The sequence below is a fragment of the Rhizoctonia solani genome, chromosome 3 (assembly GCF_016906535.1).
Source record: "Rhizoctonia solani chromosome 3, complete sequence".
NCBI lineage: Eukaryota > Fungi > Basidiomycota > Agaricomycetes > Cantharellales > Ceratobasidiaceae > Rhizoctonia > Rhizoctonia solani.
Window position 1 is genome coordinate 1,450,058 of NC_057372.1, and position 23,578 is coordinate 1,473,635.

The window sequence follows — 23,578 nt, forward strand, 5'->3', positions numbered from 1 at the left end:
TGGCGAACTTGGACGGACGTGCTACGGGATCAACTAGACACTCGTCTCCCGGCGCCACACCCGACTTCTTGTCCTGTGTAAACTACCCATGTGCCCTTCATCTGAGCGTCTAAGCGGTTATCTTGCGTCACAAAACCCTTAGCGTTCTTGATCCGCTCCTCAGCTCGCATTGAACGAGTATACGGAGCTTCATACGCGGTAATAGAATAACATGCCGGTGTATAATATCGGTATAGGGGGCGAGCTTACTTCAATCGGAGAAGACACAAAGGTTTGAGTGAGATTCGGGCTCATGGGTGGAGGAACACGGTGCGGGAGTGGGAGGATTTGTGATGCGCCTCAAGTTGATTATCGGCCGATGTTCCGCTCTGATCTGCACGAGGCACGTTCTACAATCGGGTTGCAATCATCTACTAGTTTGAAAGCAATGCTATCACTAATCACTATGCCGCAAGACGAAATCGAGAATTTAGGTCTTCTATTATGAAATGGCATAGCACAAACTCGCCACACATGTCTTTTCTGAGTCGAAGTGGACCCAGAACTCCCGGATGTATGTCATAGTGGTGTCTTTGGAAGCTCTGTGTGAAGGAGGGATAGTTGAGCCAAAGAGATGTAAGTATGAGCCGTGCTACTCCCAAGTGGTTCCTGCTATACTACATCTAGCCTGATCCTTCACTAGAACTTACAACATTGAATAGTCATCAAATTATCGAACATATCACAAACAAACTGGTCAGTAGTTTTGGTGGGATCAGCATCACCATGCTTATTATCGGGTTATTAACCATGTTTTGGTTTGCCATTAACTCCGACGGGTAATCCGAACTAGGCGACCCATTGTATGGACGCCCAAGCACACCGGACCATCTCCCGTGGACTCACTATGCTCAAGGTTCATCTGGGCTTACGAGGTGGCTAGATCGAGGTTCAGCTTTTCGATTTGAATTAGTAGCATAAATTCCAATACCCTGGCAAGCGAGCTGCAGGCTCGCGTGGCGTGTGGCACAGCAGTCGGTTCCGACTTCGGCAGCCAAGTACAAGAGTTTCAGGGGGATGATATCCAGCGCCTATGGTTTAGCCTTGATCCATTAGCAAATTCTCCTACTGGTAATCTGTATTGTGGGTTAATGTCTATTTGCGCTCGGTCTAGCCTGGAGTGATTGATTGACATGTGCGCACCAGAATCAAATGCTGAACTATAATTTCTACACTGACGACATAGAAGATGCTTAGGCGAGCGATTCGATTCTGATTGTTTCGACGATAAATAGGATGTGCCATCATGAGAGGCAAATCTCGACCAAGTGGAGAGAACCGCGCGCTAATCAGAACCTTGAGCTTTCATTTCAAGGTCGGCAATGTTTACTTAATAGGAACTACCCGTAGAGAATCAAAAATGGTACCCGATTTGTTGTATAGACGAGCATGGATTAAGAACGGACTCGAGTTCAGGCCAGGTAGCTGCCTGAGAAGGCTGCCGCACATTGTACTCGTATATCTCGGCGTTTTCTACTATACAGTTGTCTACATGGTCATCTCCCAACGTATCCACTTATTAGATTGGGTAATTTCGATTTTCCGAGGGGTTGGTAGGCTTATAGGCCCGAGAGCTTACCTAGTATCAGGGTTGAATTCGGACCGCAGAAGAATAGGAGTTAATAGACCGTCGATCGAAACTCAGTCTCGCAAGTTGTGTACTTAAGATTGACAAGTGGACAAGTGGACAAGTGGACAATTGATAATCTTGTTATGAATATGACACATCATGTCCTCCGCGCAGGTGACATGCATTTTCTGTATTATCCTAGGAATTTTAAGAAGGTTTCACAAATATATCAATTGGTCTCCGTATGACTATTAAATCCATTGGCTACACATGGAGCTTATCCTAATTAGTATCGATAGATCATACGTGACAGATGGTGGAGGAGGGCATATGCGATGATATATGAATATATAGGACGATATAAATATACATAAGCACATGAACGATAGGTCACAGTGGGAGGGACAAAGGAAAGATTCGTCGGATGGCCGCAAAGAAGTCTCATGGGCCATATAATTACTCTTGCCTAAGTGAAAGGAGGAGTAGTAGACGGGGCAGAAAAGGCGAAGTCACGCGCAGGTATGAGTAGATTAGCAATATTGAGCACGGCACCACTCACGTAATGGAGTTCTTTTAATATTTATATTCTCATTGCTAGAGTAACAGGAGCCACACGTTAGGGTAGAGGAGGCACAAAGGTATACCCCTGACTGCATATATCGCATGTATATAGAGCGTGCCCACGCACGCAGATATTAATTTCTTTCCACCACCTCGTATAACCGTCTCCGACGCGAATGAGACAACCCGCTCTACAAGCCCAGACGAGATAATAGGTTACCGAAGCACGCCCCCAATGGGCAATATAGTGATGAATACAGTATACCACGGCTGGAATAAAAAAGGGGGGACAGCCTTTCCAGCATATATATCTGGGTCTGGCTGCATATCTTTGAACGACTTCAAGTTGTACATAGTTTCAAACCACGTGCAGGTATGAGCTGTGGATAACGTCAACTCGCATCAGCCCTTGGTAGATGAATCTTCGCTGTGACTCCCCACAGGCTCCGAGCTACACCATAAAGCAAAATCTTCGACTCGATGAGTCATATAAATCTTACAAGGCTGAACCTATAGCCACAGCTGTAGGGGTTATGGTACATGTGGCCGGCAAATATTGATATTCTGGCTGTGTCTAAATTAGCTTCTGGGTCTCCTGTCAATTGTGCATTTGATATATGAGCGATATACAGGGCATAATATTTATTTCTGGCAGCTATCTCGTATAATTAGCCTATGCTCCGGCCTGACACGCTCGTATGTATGCCATGTGGGTTCTGTACGAGGTACAAGTAGAGGAGTCCGTGGCTCCACCCGCGGGTGGCCACCAAAGACTGCGACCGCCCGGATCGAAGGTTCGAGAAGCGGTAAAGAGGCGCACAACATGGATAAATAATAGGAATTGCCTCTCGTAGATCGCTCTTATGGCACCTGTGTCAGGTCTTAAAGGTGCTCCCAAGTCTCCCCGCCTCTCTTGTGCGCGTCTGTATCTATTCTCTTTCCCTTTTCTCCCTCGTCTCTTAACGTAGTTTGGCTTGGTCTCTGAGCCTCGTTCACATGTAACTCCCAAAAAAGCGGGCTCACATGACTGTGACCTCCGCCCCGGCCAAGTATCGCACATGATGTCTCTGCACGCCTGCAGCTCGCATGTCTACATACTTTACGAGAGTAAGGGTTGCCCCCAAATATTTCCTTTTCTTTTGTGTACCTGAAATTTTTCTTGCTTCCTATTATATCATTGCCAGCAAAAATTGATTCTGCTCGTGAGCCCTTGAAAATGCTGAAAAGGAGTAGCGTTTTCTTCTGACAAAAGAGAGAAGCGCTACGTTTTTTTTTGAGAAGTCGGTGGCAAATATATGCGTAGGGTGTGTGCGTGTGAGCATGCTAAAAACTCCTTTTAATAACAGTTTCAAGAAGCCTGCACGTTCTGGATACTATGCAAACGGTGTTGCAATTGATATAACTCGTGTGCTTGTAAGGATTGATGCTCTCCCACATTTTTCGCCAAGTTGCGGCCATTGCCCTCGTATCCGTAAAATGATCATATTATAAAAACTAGTTTGCTATACGATACTGCTGGGTGCTTAGCCATCGCGCTATATATGACTTCCTTTGTGGCGTATCTAGGATGTTCGGCACCGCATGGGTATGAATCTGTTGTGTCGATGGTGACTGCACTGTGGTGCTATCGTAAGGCATTGCAAGAGGGTCCAATGTGAGTCAGGTTTCGGTATTATAGGGGAGAGAGTTTTGTTGGCTGCGAACCACGGCTCGGGGTGTTCTAGGTATCGTGCGGTGAATAGCCGACGTGGTCATTCAATGACTAGACCTGTGCCAACAGTGAAGAAGTTTCTGACTATCCATGAGTTCATGTGCTTATTGACATTGGAATTGATGGCACATGATTCCAAAAGAATGAGGGATGTACATATCCTATGTGAATAGCCATGTTTCGTTCGTATATGCCGTCCCGGTTATTCATGTTTTGGGAGTAACATAATGGTCGGTTTGTCCAAATTAGTAAACATGTCTACATAGGGTCGGCCGGCACGTGGTGACTCGAAGGGCTTTGCGCGCCTATGCGGTCTTGCATCTTTCCCGAAATGACTCATTTGACCTCCGGGATTAGAATGGGCCGCCAAATCTATGCGCCCATTTCTTGAGGCTGTACTTTGTACGCGTTCATAAAGTGCGGTGACCGACAGCAGGACCTTTACCCTGTGCTTTCAACGATGACAGCCACCGAGAAATCTGCCGATGTTGCTCTCAGCGGCTCGAAGGAGTTTTCGAACGACAAACCTGTAGTATCTGAATATGGCAGTAAGAAACCCAAACGAGAGTACCGATTTCGGGAAGAACGGCTGGGCGTATGGTCACTTTATTACCCAATCACTAATTCGTGGAGGGAGTACTTGCCTGCTCTAGAGTCGTTATGGGTGCTTTATGACATGGCTAAATCCCTCCCTATTATTTGGGCATTCGTGCTGGAAACACTCTCGCTTGGGCCCATTTTCTTCGTCGCATACTTCATTTCTTCAACGCTTGTGGGATTTCTGCCTGCTTTTCAACTGTATAACAATTCGAACACTCTGGCATTTGTGAGTTGTTCCTTAGATAACATTTTTTGGGGCATTGAAAATGTTCCTTTGGATTAAGATTGAGAGCACTATGACCGGGAAACATGTCGATCGCGAGCAGTTTCGACAAATCGCAATCTCTTACTTCGCTGTCTTTTCCGCGGGATTGATATTTCATAAAATAGAGTAAGCCAGAAAAATCTTCAGAAGACACGCGTTCCTAACGATTATACTCAGAGCATATAGTCGGCCTATATTACAGCAACGCGTTTCTCTACACTTTAAACAGCGTTTACTTGAAGGTCTGTACTACTGAATTAAGATACAGAATCTAAATCTTGAGAATTAAGTGATTATTATGTTTTAGTGCAAAGCCGCATTGACCTCGCAACTTCTGAGAATCCTGACGTTCAATCCAAAACATCGCGGGCGAGCGCTTGGTTTGCAAGCCCATGGTCCATTCTGGAGGGACTGGCATCGCTTCTGGCCGTTATAGCGGAAGTGAGCGGTCAGGTGTCAATGTTCTTTAGGATGATGGACTCTCGCCAAGACGCAAGGTTGTTCGCCTTCTTATGTGTGGCGAGGCCTTTGGGGTTCTTCGCATTTGTCAAAACTAGGCACGGTCGTAAGTTCACTATTGTTATATTCGAGTGCATTTTTCTGACAAATTAATAAGTTTACTATAGCATGGTCACCGATGCGCGATGGCTGCGCATGCAGGCTCTTTTTGATTTGGGGACTAAATCATCATATAAGAAGGAAATAATCGCGGACGGCCTGGAGGGATTTATTAATTCTCGTATGCGCTTAATATTACTGGACGTTCTCGAGTATAGAAGCACTAAAATTACTTACAGAATACGAAAAAGATAGAAAATCACTTGGGATATGTCACTACAGGCACCATACGAGCAGCAGTCGGATCGATCGTGGCTTACGTATAACGATTTCGACGGTATCTTTGATGCCTTGCCTTTGGTATGTTCAGCTCTCTGGACTACAAGCTATTGTGCTGCGTCATAACAACCTTTAATAGCTCGCTTTTGCTTGGATAAACATCAGAACAGGAGGCAAAAGTGACTTGTCATCTTTGGTCCTTATTCAACAAGCAACCAGCTCGTTGCAGCAAACGCTTTTTGGAATGATCTATGGAGGGAACAATATCGCCAACTTATTCAAGAACGTCATGTCACTCTATGATGTGTTAGAGCTTAAACCTACCATGGTCGACGGAGAAATTCACTATCCTGAAGAGGGACATAAAAGCCAAAAAGGAATGGCCATTGAATTCAAGTAAGTAGAATTACCGTACACTGAAGCAATAATGCCTGAACTATCCCTAGGTCTGTTACTTTTAAGTACCCAATGACAGATAAAGTAATATTGAAAGATATGTCATTCTCGATTAGCTCAGGTCAGCTTTGCGTTATTGTAGGAGAAAACGGTAGGAGGGGTGCGCAGTACATGTTAACCCATGCTGACCACCATTACATAGGTTGTGGGAAAAGCACTACCATAAACCTTATTACTCGCATGTATGACAGCACCTCAGGCGAAGTGCTGGTGGATGGACGCCCTCTCAAAGAGTTCAAATTATCAACCTACAGAGAAACGACCAGTGTGATGTATCAAGATTATCAACACCTCCCTCTAACAGTAGGTTACTCCTAGCGGCGATCAACCGCGAGCTCAATAATCCACAGATCCATGAGAATATTCTGCTTGGAAGGCCAGATTGTCCGAACTCAAAAGAAGGGGTGGAAGAGGCAGCACGATTGGGTGGAGCTTTCGATTTTGTGCAAAAGCTTCCGCTGAAGTTTGAGACAAATCTTGAGCCACAGCAAACAGGCTATGTGAACACATGGGAAGATGATGACGAGGAGGAAAAGAATATTTTTCAGAAATTTATTGATTCCCAAAAGGCAACTAAGCTGAGTGGAGGCGAATGGCAGAGGCTAGCAGTACGTCTTTCAGGAGCTCACGCCGGAATGACATTAACAAGAGATACTCCACGATATAGCTTTCTAAATCTTTCATGAAAAACTCAGAGAAAGTAAGGCTGCTTTGCTACGACGAACCAAGCGCAAGTTTAGACCCAAAGGCTGAGTATGGTCAGTAGTTTTTGTCTATATGCGTTGGTAATTTCAGCTAACAATGGTGTTAGAAACATTTGAACGACTACGACAACTCAGAGGCGGGAAGACTATGATTTTTGTAACCCAGTAGGTGCTGCCTAAGTACCGGTTTTGAGGACTCACTAATATGAGAAACTCAGTCGCTTTGGTCATTTAACTAAGCACGCAGACTTGAGTGAGTCTACCCTACTACTAAAAGCGTCCGTATATTAATATGGCACCTCTTAGTCCTCTATGTGAAGGAGGGATCAATAGTAGAGAAAGGGACACATAAGCAATTGCTTGAGTTAGATGGCGAATATGCCAAGGTGTACAGGATCCAATCTCAAGCATTCGAGGATGTAAGTATTCTGCATATTCTACAACACCACACTTATTATTTATGCTTCTAAACCAGTAAATAACTTGTTGGGATGCTTGATATATACTTGAATACGGCATTTATGGTCGAAGGACATAGTAGATGTGTTGTATCAGATAGTTCATTATAAACATGATTGACAAAATGGTGGTTATAACATAAGCGACTTCGTCCGGCGCTTATGACCGGGAGTTAGTGGAATCTAACCATCACACAACTGCGCCGGCTGTACGCGCAAGCCAGCGGCAGATTTTGCTCGATATAAGCTTCACTCTTCACCAAACCATTTCTACTTCTTTATCATTACCCGCCCTTCAATCGGGTACTTGTTCCACTACTCACACAAGCCACTGGTCAAGGGTCTTTTTGGTTTACCTGCCTACCTACTTATTACGAATTGCACCATGGTACTTGGGCGTCTTGTGCATTATGGTGTAGATGTAGTACTTGTTTCGGCAGTCCTTGCCGGAGTAAAGAAATCTACCGGCTATACGTGAGTTTCCGTAGTTTGGTAGTCCGTGCTAAATTGATGAGTTTTGATCAAGACCACAAACCAACCTGATTACAGAGCCCACACTTAAATCCGTTGCCGATAGTGTTTTAGGGATAGGGGAGACAGTATTTGGGGTGATTCAAGGGAATGCCGTTACCAGTTCGTACTTCAAACGGGAAAGTCGTTAGCCCTATCAGGTTGAGTGAAACGTCGGGCGCGTGTGTATGATACTGAATGTAAAACACTTATTGGCCGATGTTTAGAAACCCGCTAGTTGCTACTTTGATAGTGGGGTCTCGAACAACCGTATACATTTGAACACTCTAGACTGTGTCTCAGCGCCTCATCGCATGGTTAAAAATGGTAAATTGATGTGCAGTTTGGTATAGCTGTGCTAGCGGAAGGTACACACAGAAAACCAACCATTTCTCCATAGATACCTCTCTTGTACTCCATCCCCAAGACAAAATCCTCATCTGGGCTCGCGTTCTGTATGGTACACATTGTATGTCACTCCCCGAACTGCCTACTATCAATCCCACCGATCAATATCGAGTCTTCCGGCATCGGGGGGCCGACGAGTCCAATGAACAGCTCTCGCTACTTGGGGATCCTATTCTTACTGCAGTCATCACGGATTGGATTATCACCAACCGCCCAACCTGGTCTCCAGGGGAGGTTTCAGTGCGTATGCGACTCCAGGCGCTTAGTCTAACGGATTAAGCGCCATTTTTGGAGTGGCTAACGAAGTGCATGTTGCAGGTGGTCCGAACAGCACTCATCAAGGGAAGTTCGGTCGCCGATTGGACAACTATGTATAGCCTAGACCAGCACATTCAGACGTCTAACGCAAATTCCAGCCTCTTAGTGAGGCGCTCGCAAGGCGCCCAGGTAGCGGTTTTTAAGGCATACGTGGCCGCAGTGTATCTGAAAGGAGGGTTTTCAACAGTGAGGAATTGGATGGCGGGGGTCCTATCGTCTACCGTAGATTTAGAGAAATTTGATCATCCACCATCACAACTCGTTTAACGATTGTATACGAATTGTTCCAATTGCATACTTGAAAGACTTTCTCTGCCAGATACCTACTCTGCTCCTTAAGGACTAGATGATGCAGGGCAGGGCCTTGATGGCTAGTCAGACGTGGCGGGGTTTCGTCTCTTCAACAAACACGATCCCTCCGATGTGCACGCTGCTAGCAAATCTGCTTATACGTTATAATTCCCCTTATAATCAATCCTCTACCTATAAGAACATAGTAAGCAGATATAAATACCTGGCGGATACATACGTTGGCAGTCTAGTGTGCTGGGTTTCGTAATGTACTTCAGGCACTCTACCCAAGTACGGTAAAATGAAAATGAGTTTTAGGAACGAAAGATTATGATAATTTAGTTGTATCTACACGCAATAGATATAACCGCCATGCATATGACAGGGTATCTCCCATATTCTTTGCCATACGCACTCACCAAATCACCAAATCACCAAGCATCCAGCGCCAGTATGAGGCATATCCGCCCTTATAGATCGGTGCTTTTGAGCAAGTTACAGCTTAATGGTGGTAGTCGTAGTCGGGGCATTGCTACGCGTAGTATGTGTGCTATCTAGTTTTACCCGGTCAGGCTTGACTGGCTAATTTAATGTCGATCCCAGGTAATATTAGTGATTTTTTTGGAACTGTCGTGTTAGATTCGCATTCAAGGAGCTGGCCGCGTCACCTTGCTCGACAAGTTCTCCCCTATTATTAAAGCCGAAATCGACGAGGGGCCCAAGGGGCTACACACGTGTTTTACGGTTCGGTTTTGGTTTTGTGAGCGGTTTGCCTTGTTCGCATGTAGCTCCCGTATTTCTTTATATGGACGTGTATCAAAAAAAAGGCTACACACGTGACTGCTTATCAACCATGCGAGCCTGACCCTATTGGCTAGTGAAGTCACTGCAATCGACACTATTGAGTCTGACACAGATGTGTGACTTTTCATAAGCGCAACACGTATAGGCGTGCCAATTAGTATAGAGCACTCATACTAAGAAATGCACCTCTATTTTAAGCCACTTAGGATAATTGATCTATGAAGACTGGCACCCAAAACTGAAATAATAGACAAAGTATTCGAACATATGTACTCATGCTGACATAAAGTATGTGAACACAATAGATTGATTTCCAGTAGCTGCAGATGTGACTTAATCACTTAGTCTCAATAATAAAATATGTATATTGGAGTGCCATTCATTTTATCCAAGTGTCAGAAAATCCAAAAGCCGAGACAGAGGGAGGTGAGGGTGCACACATGAAAATGAGCATAAATCTAGCATAGGAAGGCAGCTAGATACAAAGAAAAGAAGTAAATAAAATGATAGTTGGAAGTGTCTTGACCATGTTTGCGCTTTGAAGAGAGTGTAAACGTTTTGTGGTTAGAGAGATATGTTTGATATAATATTGATGGTTTTGAGTATTTTCATATGTAATTCATAGGAATGATCAGCATCCAGTACCATTTTGTATCAAACGTATCTCTCTAACCACAAAACGTTTACACTCTCTTCAAAGCGCAAACATGGTCAAGACACTTCCAACTATCATTTTATTTACTTCTTTTCTTTGTATCTAGCTGCCTTCCTATGCTAGATTTATGCTCATTTTCATGTGTGCACCCTCACCTCCCTCTGTCTCGGCTTTTGGATTTTCTGACACTTGGATAAAATGAATGGCACTCCAATATACATATTTTATTATTGAGACTAAGTGATTAAGTCACATCTGCAGCTACTGGAAATCAATCTATTGTGTTCACATACTTTATGTCAGCACGAGTACATCGCATAGACAGCACATCCTCGTCTATAGGGGGCGTTGTCTCCCAAACTAGAAACCCCAAGCTTGTTACTGGGCGGCTACTTGAGCAGCTCATCCCCGAATTCACTAACATTTTGATGGTTCCTAGACTTGAATATCGCTGCCCTAAAAAAGCCATATTATCGAAGTTGAAGTTGAAAATAGAGCTATTCGATATGTATAAATTAGATGTGTATAATTCTGTATATTTGGATCAAAATCCTGCAAGTCAGTCGCTCTCAAACACATTACGAGCAAGGTGCCGTGCACGGCCACGTGCATTTTCTAGTATAGAAACTATCGAGAGCATTTTAACGACCCCATTTGCGTTAGATCTATGTTTTGATGTTTCCGCTTTGATAATGGCTCAAACGTGACCAAATGATCCCACTATGTTCTTCCGCTCAATTGAATGGATTCAACTACCCTAAATGATAGACAACGTATACTACTATACGACAAGAAGACTGTATAACAAAAAAAGTAATCAATGATAACTTGTAAGGCAAGAAAACGCAAATAATAATCGAGGTCAGGCAAAACGATCGAGTAGCCGGATAAACGAGAACTTGAATAACCCATCTGTACAAGTAAAAAGCAACAGGAAGAGAGTCAATGACGGGACAAAAAGTTGAAAGCATAGACCAGCCCGAGTGGGAAACAAGCACAGATAATTCGAATGAACAACAATACGCGAATGGACAGATCGGCAGAAAAGAGGGAATATGTTATAACAATCTAGTCTGTTCAGCTCTGGGTCAACAGTCTATGATTTCTCAGCACTCGAACCGGATTCGAACTTGGGTTTTCGTGATGCGGCAGCGATTCGCTTCAGTTGGTCTCGTTCAGCCGAAATGTGCATGGCGTACAAGTCATCCAGGCGTGCCAATGTTGGGTCATTCTTCCGCGTGGATGTGACCGATTCTTCGCTTCGCGCTGCTCGAGACTTGACCGAAACCGAGTCGGATCGAAGTGATTCGTGACCATGGGAACTCTCTGCACCTTGGAGGCTGGTAGTAGGGGCATATCCCATGGAGCTGCCCGCTCGGATTGCAGGGTGTTGGGTAAGGTTGGGACTCTTCCTACCGCTTGAGCGCAACCCCATACTCGTCGCCGGACGTAACAAGTTAATTCCCATACCCTTGAACCGGGTTTGACTGGCTGGAGGGGTATTGGTCACTGGTTTACGCGGGTCGATGCCCTGGTAAGGGTTCGGATCCGTCGCGAGATAAGGATTGGACCGACTGGGGAAGTGCATCACCGTCGAGGTTGTGCTCTTATTCCCCAGCCCAAAGCTCAAGCCGAGACCCATGGTTCCTGAACGAGACCTAGAGGAGACGGCGGAAGTAGTTGACACAGCTCGGGAGCGTGACTGGACAAAGATCGGCATGGGCGGTTCGAGTTCAACCTCCGAGTCCGAGTCGAATCCTGGTCCACCCTTCTCGAGCGATTGCGTGTAGACCGTATCAAAAAAGTCGGTCGAGGCAGGAGGCGGAGCAGATCGAAGCGAGGCAGCGGTCGAAGCAATTGAAGGTGGCTGAAGAGGCTGAAGAGTAAGGGGTGTGATCACCTGTGAGCGACGAACATTCAAAGGTGGACTGGTACGTTGTGGCAATGGAGGAGAGACCGTTCCATCCTGAGGGTTCCCTTCACTCAAAAGCGTGCTGGTCCTCGAGGTCATAATAGAGCTACCCCTCCTTGACGACACCCCCGGATCCTCTTTACCCTTGCCTTTATCCATAGGACCAAATGCTGACATGGCACTTGACATCCTGGACGCTGTCCGGCCCTCGGTAAACGATGGACGCATAACTGTCGAGTTGGTCATCCTCGAATCGGGGCGAAGCATTACACCTGTCCGGCTGGGGGCGCGCAAGTCGTTCTCGTCGTCATCCTCTGGCGGCTCAGTCTCATTGCCCTTCGTCGAATCCTGCTCGTCATCGCCCTCATCATCATCATCCACGGCTATAATCTCGTCCTCATCGTCATCCACCGCCACAATTTCATCGTCATCCGAGTAACTTGATCCACTGGTGAGCGACGTAACAGTATCTCTTGACGGTAACAACGTCTTTCCCTCGGGGGTTTTGACCAAGAGTGAGGGCGTCACCGCACGCAATTCCATAGGTGACATAGCTCGAGGCATTGACGGCGTAAGGGCACGTGGGATAGAAGGTGTCATAGATCGGGATGCAGTCGGCGATCCCGTCCTCGAGACGGATAGTGGCTTGGTCTTCTGCTTGGTCTTCGCTTGGTCTTCGAGGATGGCGTTGGCACCCTACTTCCTGCTATAGGCGTGATAGCCCTGGGCGCTTTGGTTGGCGTCGTACTCCTCGACAAATGTCCGGTTGACGGCTTCAGCCCTGGCTTGGTGGTAGATCCGCTAGGCAAAGACGGTACTGCATTCGACGCGGCCGTCCCTACTTTTTGTGCGATCATAGGAGTTGACAACGCTCTTCGGACGGTATGCTTTGGAACAGGTAGCATCGACGGTTTCCCCACATTTCCCTCTGACGGACGGCCTCCAAGCTTTGATGGTGATTTGACGGGTGAAGAGGGTGAGAGTGATGCGGGAGAAAGAGACTTGGGGCTCAACGCTGGTGAAAGGGGTTTGCTTGCGCTTGCCGGTGACAGTGAGGTCTTGCTTGCTGTTCGGGCCCGTGGAGGTGGTGGCAGTGACATCGTCGGCGACGAACCTGATCCAATGGGGAGCTCGCGGGCCTTGGACACCGGCGAGCGAGTCGCAAATCCAGGAGAGCGAATACCCGAACTAGGCTTGGGGCTCGTAGGAGGAAGAGCGCTAAGTCGCGAACCTGGAACGATCGCCCGACCAATGGGAGGGGCAGCGGGACTGGGAAGCGCCGAACTCGAAGCTGATCGCGAGCCAGAAGATCCGGGACTCGGGCTTGGACCCGGGCGCGTGCATATGGTTGGACGGGGCGAAGCAGATGCCGAACGTTGACTGGCTGGGGGAGTCGGATCGGGAATGGACAACATGCTTAACCCGACAGCCTTGTGTAGAAGAGCTTTCCTCCAGGCTTCATCTTCTGCATCTTCTGTCCGGGGTGGTAGGGCGTCCGCCAATGTTGCTGCGCCAACACTGCTATCAGGGGCCAACCCACCAAACGGTGCGGATGAGGACTGAACCGGGAACTGATACGCGGGGAGGTCAACCGTCTCTGTTGGATCTATTACGTCTATCACTGCCGGGCGCGAGTTCGCGTGTGGTGGTTCCCTGCGCCGTCGGTCTTCTTCGCGCGCCCGCATGTCAATTTCTGCCGAATTGGCAGCCGTAACCAGGTCATCAATCCGCTCTCGTATGACGAGCACACGACCGCGTCGTTCTTTCTCCCGAAGCGAAGGGACAGTCGACATTGCAGATGGGCATGTCACTGTCCTTGTTGGAGCCGGAGGCCTTGCGGTGGGAGTTGGTAAGGGAGGTGCCTTGGTATTCTTTGGTGACTCGGGAGCTGCCTTGCTCGGAGTACGAGGTCTACCGACACGGAAAAGATCCCGAAAAGTAGGTGATGGCATTTTAGTGACCACTGCCGGAGGAATAGGCGAAAGCAAGGATAGCTCTGATTGGTTTGGCTTGGAGTGGGCTGGTGGAAGGAAATAGTTATTGCGCACGAGCAGACGAAGTCGGTAGGAAACATCGTCGGCGTCTACGGCAAATCCTGGAGTCTGGACGGGATCAACCGAGGAGTGGGCAGATGGTGTCGAAGGCGACGGAGGAGAGTCTGGGCCAGTCTGAGAGGAACTTGAGGCAGGGTAGAGTGATGACATAGTCTGACCCGAACTTTGAGTTACCATAGACTCGCGTTGTTTCTTGACCGAGCGGGAGTGTGGCAAGGGATAGGTCGGTTGAGGCGGCTGATAGAAGAGCGGGTCGTCCGGCGACGACGGAATGTCCTGGCGAGTTGGTGGACGAGACAAGCTCGACACACGCGGAGGCAAGCGCTGAAAACAGATATTGGTGGGCTGGTCAAGAGGGAGATATATGGAATGTTACTTACGTTGAGAAAGATGGTCTGGCCATGGCTGTCCTCGGATGCAACAATGCTCTCCCGGTTGCGAGCAGGGGGCGAGTTGTAAGTAAGGGGCGCCGGTCGAGGCGATGTGCTACGGGAGCGGGTGAGTTGGGCACCCAGCTCCTTGTTTAGTCCAGCTCTGCTGGGTGACCTATGGGTTACAGTAGCCTTTGGAATCCGAGTACGAAGACTGCTGTTGGGTGCTCCGAGACTGGTATGTGCATGTTGGCGGGGAAGTGGCGATACCGACATCCTACATACGCCCTCGTCGATTACTACGAGGCAATTTGACTCGTTCAGCTGGCCCTCGTTGTCGTTAAAAGGCCCGTTTTCGCCGTCGCTGGGCCGGGCGCGTCGCTCAGTCGTTGTCGAATTTGCGCAATCTTGCTCGAGGTTCGTCCATGTGGCGCCAGGGGTCCCGACTCCCGACACCCCGTCCCTGGCCACTTCTCTCTATCAACCTTCTATGACCGCTTGGTTCTGTTGGATTCCTCGCATCGCTGACCGAATGTTACATATGTAGATCGTAGATACACTGTTGCCCTCCTTTTGTCTGCCCCGTCGCCAGAGTTGCTACCGTATTTCGATTTGGTAGCAGGGGCATACACCTTTACTGAACCGTTGTTTCCTTCTATCCCACAAGCCCCAGCCCAGCAGGGTTTACGAGTATATGCATTATTCAACACTATTTGCACGGGCGACCCAGCGCCCAACAGGCGGTGATAACAGCCCACCATAGAGTACCTTTACCCGTCCATCTCGAAGGACCCCATAGACTCTACCCGAGCCATCAAGACTATTACCACGTGACCTGTCATCTCTAAACGACGACAACCACAATTGTGGCAATGGGTGCTGTTCTAGCCCTTCCATTTACTGGTGTGATAGGCACCGTGGCCTCGTCATGTCTGGCGGGCCTCGCATTCTGCTTCACTTCTACAGCAGGTATGTGTGGGCACTGTTGTTCATCCTCAGCGCAGCTCTAATTCGCACGTATTAGCATCCATGTTCTGCAAGTCTTGTAATTGCAATTCCTCGATTGCGACTCGTGTCGGGTTTGCCGTGAGTGAAATCATGAAACGTTTTCACTAATTAATTAGCAATGTAACATCACCTAGATCATATTTGCCCTTAATTCAATCTTGGCATGGGTGATGCGTACCGACAGAGCCATCAAGCTTATCGAGAAATGGAGCTACGACTACATAAAGATGGACTGCACCAACGATAAGTGCTATGGAGTCCTTGCCGTTCACCGCATCTGCTTTGCTCTCTGCCTCTTTCATGGACTCCTCAGTGCCTCGCTTATTGGCGTTAAAGACACTCGTGACAAGCGCGCTGCCATCCAAAACGGGTAAGTAAATTACATTTGGCCTTGTTCTCATATTTACCTGGGCTATCTGTAGCTGGTGGGGTCCCAAAGCCTTGCTCTGGCTCGTACTAATTGGTGTTTCATTTGCAATCCCGAATCCCTTCTTTATCTTCTGGGGCAATTATATTTCCCTTATTGGTGCCACTCTCTTCATTATCCTTGGATTGGTCCTCCTCGTCGATTTTGCGCATTCTTGGTCCGAAACATGTCTGGACCATATCGATGCCGCTCCGGAAGACTCAAAACTATGGCAATTCATCCTTGTTGGCTCAACTATGGGCCTATACGCTGTTAGCATTACCCTCACTGTGCTCCTCTACATTTTCTTTGCTGGTGGAGGCTGTACGCTCAACCAGTTTTTCATCTCGTTCAACTTGGCGCTGTGTATATTAATTACTCTCATATGCGTACACCCCTCAGTCCAGGAAGCCAATCCTCGCTCAGGACTGGCGCAGGCTAGCATGGTTGCAGCTTACTGCACGTACCTTATTGCGTCTGCTGTAGGGAACCACACCGATGGCAAATGCAACCCCCTCCATCGCTCTCCTGCACGAAACGGCACAGTCGTCATGGGCGCCATGTTCACTTTCTTGGCCATTGCGTATTCTACCACCCGTGCGGCGACTCAGAGCCGGGCGTTGGTCGGAAAGAAGAAGGGCGCTATTTCCCTTCCGGATGCAGAGGAATATCATCCTAGAGGAGATTCAGGTGTTGGATTGGTCACTACTCAACCATCGAGAAAGGATACACCAAGATATCAGGCAATTTTGGCCGCAGTTGAAGCTGGGTAGGTTTGGCGTACTGTTGACCTGAAATCATTGCTTATTGGGCTTTTAGTGCTATCCCGGCTTCAGCTCTGGACGAAGATGAGGATGAGGAAGACAACTCTCCGAGCGGAGATGAGCGGGACGATGAACGCTCTGGAACTCGTTACAACGTACGATTTCCACATCTCGTGATTTCATATATGACTAATTCTCTCCTAGTACTCTTGGTTCCATGTCATCTTCCTTATGGGTAGTATGTACGTTGGGATGCTCCTCACCGACTGGTAAGTTTACTAGCACCCTTGTTTCGAGCCACTGTCGTCTCAACTTCTCATGCAGGAATGTCGTGAGCACACGTCCATTGCCGGACAACCCTGATCCACACCAAGACATTTACATTGGTCGCTCAGAAACCGCCATGTGGATGCGTGTTGTATCAAGCTGGGTCTGTATCCTACTTTACATCTGGAGTCTGGTTGCACCAGTGGTTATGCCAGATAGGCAAGTTGTGAAACCCTACTGAATTTGAACCAGAGCTGATCACATTGGTGTAGGTTCGGCGATTTTTAAGATGCAATATCATATCATAATTTTGTGTTTATGTACCAAGTAACGGGATGCACTAGAACGCTATTTTAATTTCTCGAACCTATATGTGCCATTCGATATTCAGACCCTGTTTCGTGTTTAAATGGGTTATGGAGCTCGTCCCCCGGCGCCCAGCTCAGTCCCGACAGCTCGCAAGCACAGTCTGGCCAACTCTCGCGCGCTAATCCTCTCTCCGTCATCCGCTTCACCTACAATCTTTGCCGCTGCATCCAGTGAGGCAATGTCAACAAGTGCCTGAAATAGCTTGTGTAAGTGTGCGCGCGGGGAGCGGCGTGCTGCGTCGGCGACAAGTAATCCAGGCGGTAAAGTCAAATCGACGGCTGGCATAATGTAATGGCGTCAGCATAGAGTTCAGTGTCAGCAGAGGCCGGTAAGGTGGGGCATGGAGGCTGGAGCGATCGGAGTGGGGGAGAGTAATAAGGTTGGATAAGTGCATATTTGCCTCGACTCGTGTCCACAAAGCAATAAATCCTCTCGCATGTTGCTCTCGGCAGCAACTGACAATTACGAGCGTGACCCTTCAAGAAGATTGACCCAGACTTCTGGCCTCCATTGCCAGCTGCTGTCGGGCCTCCATACCAAATTAACCTGGACTTACGTGGTTGACTCGTGGCATATTTGGAAGGGCTATCGGAGTACGCTGCCCATAGACTGCCACTCCAAAGTTCATGCTTGAGCAAGCGACGAAGCACATAGAGAACCTCTTCCTCCCGGACCCTAGGGCGCCAACATTCCGGCTCAATCTTCGCGACAATAGAACACAGAGAAGGGGCGCTTGCTTACCTAGGAAACGGAACGTTCCCACGTATTGCCTCGTCCTTCGCATACTTGACGAGTACGCTTTCACATCGCTCCAGGAATAGTGGCAAACAAAGCGCCGCTACGCGTCTCCGTTCTGGTGCATGATCTTGATCCGATAACCGAAATGAAGAATTAATATAAAGTAAACTCTTGATCAGAATCTGCTGGTGTCAAACAAGAAAACGGTGCTAGCGGGATGCGCGAGCGGCACAAACGCTTGCACTCATGGGATAAAGAACTCACCTGTCTCAACAATCGCACAGACTAGGGCAAGTAGATCAAAAGCCCAATAAGCGAATCGTTCGCGCGGGACGGGCCGCATGCTTTGTGTCGTGGCATCTTCGTCCTCCCATGATTCACTCTCCACGTTAGACTTCACATCTGAGTCCCCAATAGCATGTAGAGTACTGGCGGCGTGTAGAATACGAGCAAACTGGGTGATGACATAGTCTGGTACTCGTGTGCCTCCGAGATGTGGTACGACATCAACTTCAAGTGATGATAGCAATGCGAGGTCGAAGTTTTCTTCGGCATCTTGGACGTCGAGTGGAAGAGACTCGGCCGTAGAGCTGAATAGATAAGCCATGTTTACAGCCAATAGTGGATTTTCGGAGCGCATAAGAATTTTCCAAATGCAGGAACCCGTGGACAACAACGCACCAATCTGCCAGAAGCCCTCCTCTGAACACATCAATTATTTGTCTCCAAATAGCCTCGATTCGGCTATCGGAGACCTCTGTAAAAAAAGTCTGAGATGGAAGCGAAGGTTAACGTGGCGCATACATGTCTAACCTGTGTTTATTTTGGGCAGTTCGAAGGTACTATCTTTGATAATATGGAGTACACAGGTTGTTGCTGTTTTCCACAGTGGAAGATCATTCCCAAACTTTGAGGGCGCAGGACAATCGTATTTAAGTTTGATAGGGATAGAATATGCCTAAACAACGAACCATTTCATTATGAGCTACCCTAGGTCGCGCACGAGTCACCACTCTCACTCACGGAAAGCATACGATTAAGGGTGCCGTCTTCGTAGATATCTGCCGTCGCCTTGAAGCGACCATATACTTCAACAACTATTGGCATAACTCGCTTTGCAAGCCCAATGTATGTGACGCGCCGGGGTGATTTGCGTGCGTCGCCGCCCGCATTTATGTCTGGCACATCGAAAGCGGCTAGAAATGCAAGCGTAGCAAACTCGGATAGGTCCGTGAGCACCAGCGAGGGTAATCCAGGTAGATTAAGGTCGAAGTCCAACACTGTATCCAATACAGCTGACTGTACAGGGGTCAGGCCGTCAATGTCTGGTCTATAGTCTCGTGAGCCTGGGTACGCGATCACAGATTTCAAGATGGCCAGGCACCGCTTGAATCTGTCAAGGTTCCAGTGTGAGTGGCTTGCGGTATGCAACGCTTTGATGATGTCAACAAAAGCTTGGAGGCAATCTTGAGTAAACGCTAGCCCTGAGGGAGATGTATGCTGTTCAATGGCTGAGCCTATCTTGTCACAGGCGGCCCATATTTGTTCTTTAGAGTTAGTGGCCGTGTTTGATGCTTCCCCCTCTGTCTTGCTCATACTATGCAACCCTTTTTCTAAACAGCGCAAGGCAGCGGTGCTTGTAGTGTGATCATCCGCTAGTACCGAGTCTGTCACAATGTCCAGGAACCTAGCCCAACCTCGGTCGTAATCTTCAAGGTACATTATTTTTGTTGTTAGAAAGTCACCCAGTATTGAGGCAATGGATTGGAATGCAAGTGTTTTAGTTTCGTACCAAGCTTTGGACACTGGGTTAGAATGGTTGAATCCGGGAGCCACTTCGGGGGACAGCGTAACAAGGGCCTGTTCCACTGCTGTGGTCAATGTAGACATGAGTGGAAACACAATTTTCCACATGCATTCGTTCCAAGTTCCGGCACTGAGTGTCGCACCATAAAACTGAAGCGTTCGGAAAAGCGTTTGTATACTACCATTTCGCACTTCCGAGCGTGAATCGGAGCATAAACCAAGTAACTCGAGCAGCAAGAACATCCAAAGCTGACTGTATTCTTCCTCCTTTTCTGGATCGCTTCGCTTGGCTTGAACCGAGTCAGAAACACTCCATAGCAAACTTTCTGCAGCAGTCAATGAGATGTTAGTGTCGGGCTGGCGGCCGAAGAGACCGAGAGTCGTGATACATAGCCTGAGATGTTCTGGCGATAATGCGTCGAGATTGTCACACATCAGTGTCATAGACTGGAAAGCTATTCGCACAAGCACATTACTATTCTTGGGCTGCAGTGGAGGTGGCTTGAATAGCCGAGGAGTGGAAGGAACGCTCGACGCAGGGGATTTCATAGAAATAACATCGTCCGCTTGCGTAATACTCGGGGGAGCACTCGGCTTGCATACATTTCCAAGCATCGCAAAAATCGTACCCCACCCTGTGACAAGCGTATGGCCGGAAAATTGAAGTATAGTATGTAATGTTTCCAATCCTAGTTTGCGTATATCGATCGCAGTTGACGACTGGCCCTCAAGTGTTACCTGCGCAGAAAGGGCATCGAGAACTCTATTCTGGACCTGGGGCTGGAGTTCACCCGTCGTTGAGAGGTTGCGCGGTACAATAGTCAATATCTCATCCAATACTTCAGCTGCTTGCATGCGAATGCTAGGAGGAGCGGCCCCCTTGGCAACGATGGACAATAAGTGTTTCGTAATTGCGTTCCAAGCTACCTCCGGGTCACGATAGGCTAGTCTATGCACGTTCAGAAGAGCAACAACTCCAAGTTTGGCGATACCATAATCACCCGTCCGCTGAAAAAGCATTCAGTAAAAGATTAAGCGCGACACGGGAGCACTTGCCAGTGTACGGGTAACATGGATACCACTCGCACGTCTTCGCTGAAGATTATCAGAACTCGAAACAGTTTGAAGCATAGTAGATGATGACTTGGGGTCATCCGTATTTTCGATCTGAATGCTTTCAGATTGCATTCCAACCATCGCGGCACTGAGCTTGCAAAGAGCACGGATAAAATCCCCAAACGCCGAATCCTCCAGGTTTTTCGATGCATCAAATATTTTTTCCATCGTAGTCAAGATGGCCTCGGGATCTAACTCCACGAATAACGGATGGCGAGGAACAGAGTTGATTGAAGAAGGTCCTGGCATTGCAGGGGGTCCTCCAGTGGGCCGTAGCTTTGCACTTAGAGATGAATTCCCGAGCACTGATGAGCGCTTTCCACTTGCGTTCATCGAACGCGCCCCCTTGGCAGTCAACACATAGTCCGCATTCTGTAATAGTTCGATAACGTCAAACCAGCTGACACCCAGGCTTCCGGCGAGAAACAAAGTGATAGAGATGAATGTTTTCAGGCATGCTAGATTACGATCAGATAGGCCGGGCGGAGTAGCCGGTCCTCCGGAAAGAGCGGTAAGACCCATACTGTCCACAACTCCTGGAGTTCTGGGGGCTGATGATTCGACGTATGATTCCAAGCTAGAAACTACCTTTGACGGTACCGCAAAACGGGATAGACTAGTCATGAAAGCATCCCGGGGTACGGTGAGACCAAGTGCCCCTGTCGCATTTGTCAGGCTCTGCATGCTGAGAAGAACGTCTGCGAAGAGCTCCTCGGAAAGATTTGTCGTAATAAAAAAAGAGAGTGCGGCAAGCAGTCCAGGCCAGCCACTCTCCAGCATGGAGTATACGGACTTGAGTTGAGGAGCATTTGAATCTAATTCAGGTAGGGATGATAGGTCAAGTGCAGGAGGAGCACGGATTATTGCCTCGCCAGCTGCGCGTGGGCGCTGCAGCATGATAGTAGTATATTGTTGTAGGGTAGACGTAGTAAGACTATCTGCTAAAGACACGAAGCATTGGAGCGAAAGGAGGTATATATATGTTTCAGGTATGATCGGCGAGTCCGCCTTGTCGAGTTGATCGATACTGCAAAAGGTCAGTGATTAACCGCATAATGGATTGAGAAGTACATACCACTGCAGCTTCATTGAAGAGCTGGAAACGCTGAGCCCCGGCCCACCCGCCATCATTCCTACGACTCCGGATATAGTAGACGTAGCTGCATTTGCCACCATTCCGGCCACTAAACCTACGTTACCCCCATATACCGAATTGCTGCCTGCAATCTCTGCAGCAGCATCACGAGTAGACACACCAACACCACCCATTTGGGAGTTCACTCCAAGTAGTCCTGGTTTCTCGGTAGCTAGGCGTCGTAGAGATGTTATTAGAGCAGCAAAGACGCCAGAACTCCCAGAGTCACGGGAGTCGTACCGTTCCCAAATTCCACGCATAAGATCTTCGTCGCTGCAAAGTCCACGAACAATCTCCATGGAAAGAACACGCATCCAGTGAGGGCGGGGTGATTCACCAATATCAGAGTCTCCGGCAATAACCTTGATGAAAAGCATAAGAAAAACCTCTGATTCTGTTTCAAGCTCAACAGAGAACTGCTTCAGTAACAAAAAAACAACTCTTGTGGAACGAAGCGTAAGAGGAAAGTGAGGTCGATCTGATAGTGACTTGAGCAGGAGTGGGGATAGGTGGTGCCTCAGAAGCATGAGTAACTCGGAGCGCTGCTTTATTGTGAATAACGTGCGTAGAAACAACCGCGAATCAGGTACCTACACTTTTAAAAAGCTCATAATAATTTGTGAGAACGCTCTCGATCAGTTCCAATGAGAAAGTTTTCGGTAGTGTCTCTAACTGCAAATATAGTGGTCGCTCTGAGTTTGCCAGTAAGCAGAGGTCTTGGAAAATAGCGAACGCGTCGTGTGCAGAAGGAGCTAGTTTCGCTGAAGATCCGTCGGGAAGCTGTGCTAGTTTCGCTGGTATTTGACCTTAATAGAGTCATATCAAGGGGCCGCACGGAAGCTCGAGGAAACAAACGTACTTGCTTGGGCATCTACGGACGAGCGTTGCCTCTGCTCGACAACCACCTTGTCAAAAACGAACATAACTAATTGCCGAAGTGTAGCTGCTGCAGTAGACGATACAACTGCGATGCGAGAGTCTTGTAACTTGAAACAAAGTAAAAGCGCCTGCGCAACTCATGAGTAGATGAAACAAAATGAATAATGCTGTACTTGCATCCGCAAGCAGGCCATCATGAATATCAGGGAAATTTGTGAGGAGCGATAGTAGTGTCTGAAGTATTTTTAATTGAATATCTACGCCTTGACTAACCGAGTCCGATAAGATAGATATAATGGCCGGAATAGATGACTGAGGAACAGCCCGCATTGAAATTAAGCGCTGGAAAGAGCCAATAGATATCGCCACGACCTTGCTGTTCCTCGTAGTGCACCCCATAAATATAGGCTTCAGTACCTCATCGGCCTGAGCTCCACCTATTGAGATGTTAAAAAAGGCAGATAGCTATGGACAAGTACCAACCTTGATGCAAGACATGTATGGCTGTGTCTGGCGATGCCCTAAGGATAGTAAGGGACCTTTCTACTGCCTATACCTAGGTTAGC

General features: G+C 47.9%; 5 protein-coding genes across 5 annotated transcripts; 2 read left to right on the forward strand and 3 right to left on the reverse strand.

Moving 5' to 3' along the window:
• Window positions 1–4,341: 4,341 nt before the first annotated feature.
• On the forward strand, window positions 4,342–7,221 carry RhiXN_02861 (ABC transporter; the record flags this gene model as incomplete). The annotated part of the gene is made up of 14 exons (XM_043322678.1): window positions 4,342–4,707; window positions 4,766–4,872; window positions 4,924–4,988; window positions 5,054–5,187; window positions 5,587–5,664; window positions 5,723–5,979; window positions 6,030–6,130; window positions 6,182–6,342; window positions 6,390–6,647; window positions 6,707–6,797; window positions 6,851–6,908; window positions 6,962–6,996; window positions 7,050–7,162; window positions 7,219–7,221. The coding sequence occupies 14 exons, from the start codon at window positions 4,342–4,344 to the stop codon at window positions 7,219–7,221; spliced, it is 1,827 nt and encodes a 608-aa protein (XP_043178174.1).
• Window positions 7,222–11,283: 4,062 nt separating this feature from the next.
• RhiXN_02862 (structural constituent of cell wall) lies at window positions 11,284–12,651 on the reverse strand (the record flags this gene model as incomplete). The annotated part of the gene is made up of 1 exon (XM_043322679.1): window positions 11,284–12,651. One exon carries the CDS (start codon window positions 12,649–12,651, stop codon window positions 11,284–11,286), a length of 1,368 nt encoding a protein of 455 aa, XP_043178175.1.
• Window positions 12,652–12,695: 44 nt separating this feature from the next.
• Window positions 12,696–14,800, reverse strand: RhiXN_02863 (uncharacterized protein; the record flags this gene model as incomplete). Its single annotated transcript, XM_043322680.1, has 2 exons — window positions 12,696–14,477; window positions 14,534–14,800. The coding sequence occupies 2 exons, from the start codon at window positions 14,798–14,800 to the stop codon at window positions 12,696–12,698; spliced, it is 2,049 nt and encodes a 682-aa protein (XP_043178176.1).
• A 596-nt stretch (window positions 14,801–15,396) lies between these two features.
• On the forward strand, window positions 15,397–17,210 carry RhiXN_02864 (uncharacterized protein; the record flags this gene model as incomplete). The annotated part of the gene is made up of 8 exons (XM_043322681.1): window positions 15,397–15,493; window positions 15,549–15,610; window positions 15,667–15,902; window positions 15,955–16,262; window positions 16,341–16,707; window positions 16,758–16,857; window positions 16,907–16,971; window positions 17,027–17,210. The coding sequence occupies 8 exons, from the start codon at window positions 15,397–15,399 to the stop codon at window positions 17,208–17,210; spliced, it is 1,419 nt and encodes a 472-aa protein (XP_043178177.1).
• Window positions 17,211–17,383: 173 nt separating this feature from the next.
• RhiXN_02865 (uncharacterized protein) lies at window positions 17,384–23,342 on the reverse strand (the record flags this gene model as incomplete). The annotated part of the gene is made up of 13 exons (XM_043322682.1): window positions 17,384–17,616; window positions 17,895–18,013; window positions 18,080–18,203; window positions 18,341–18,666; window positions 18,758–18,833; window positions 18,890–19,034; window positions 19,100–20,831; window positions 20,884–20,890; window positions 20,947–22,025; window positions 22,074–22,675; window positions 22,728–22,939; window positions 22,993–23,140; window positions 23,286–23,342. 13 exons carry the CDS (start codon window positions 23,340–23,342, stop codon window positions 17,384–17,386), a joined length of 4,860 nt encoding a protein of 1,619 aa, XP_043178178.1.
• Between the last annotated feature and the right edge of the window lie 236 nt (window positions 23,343–23,578).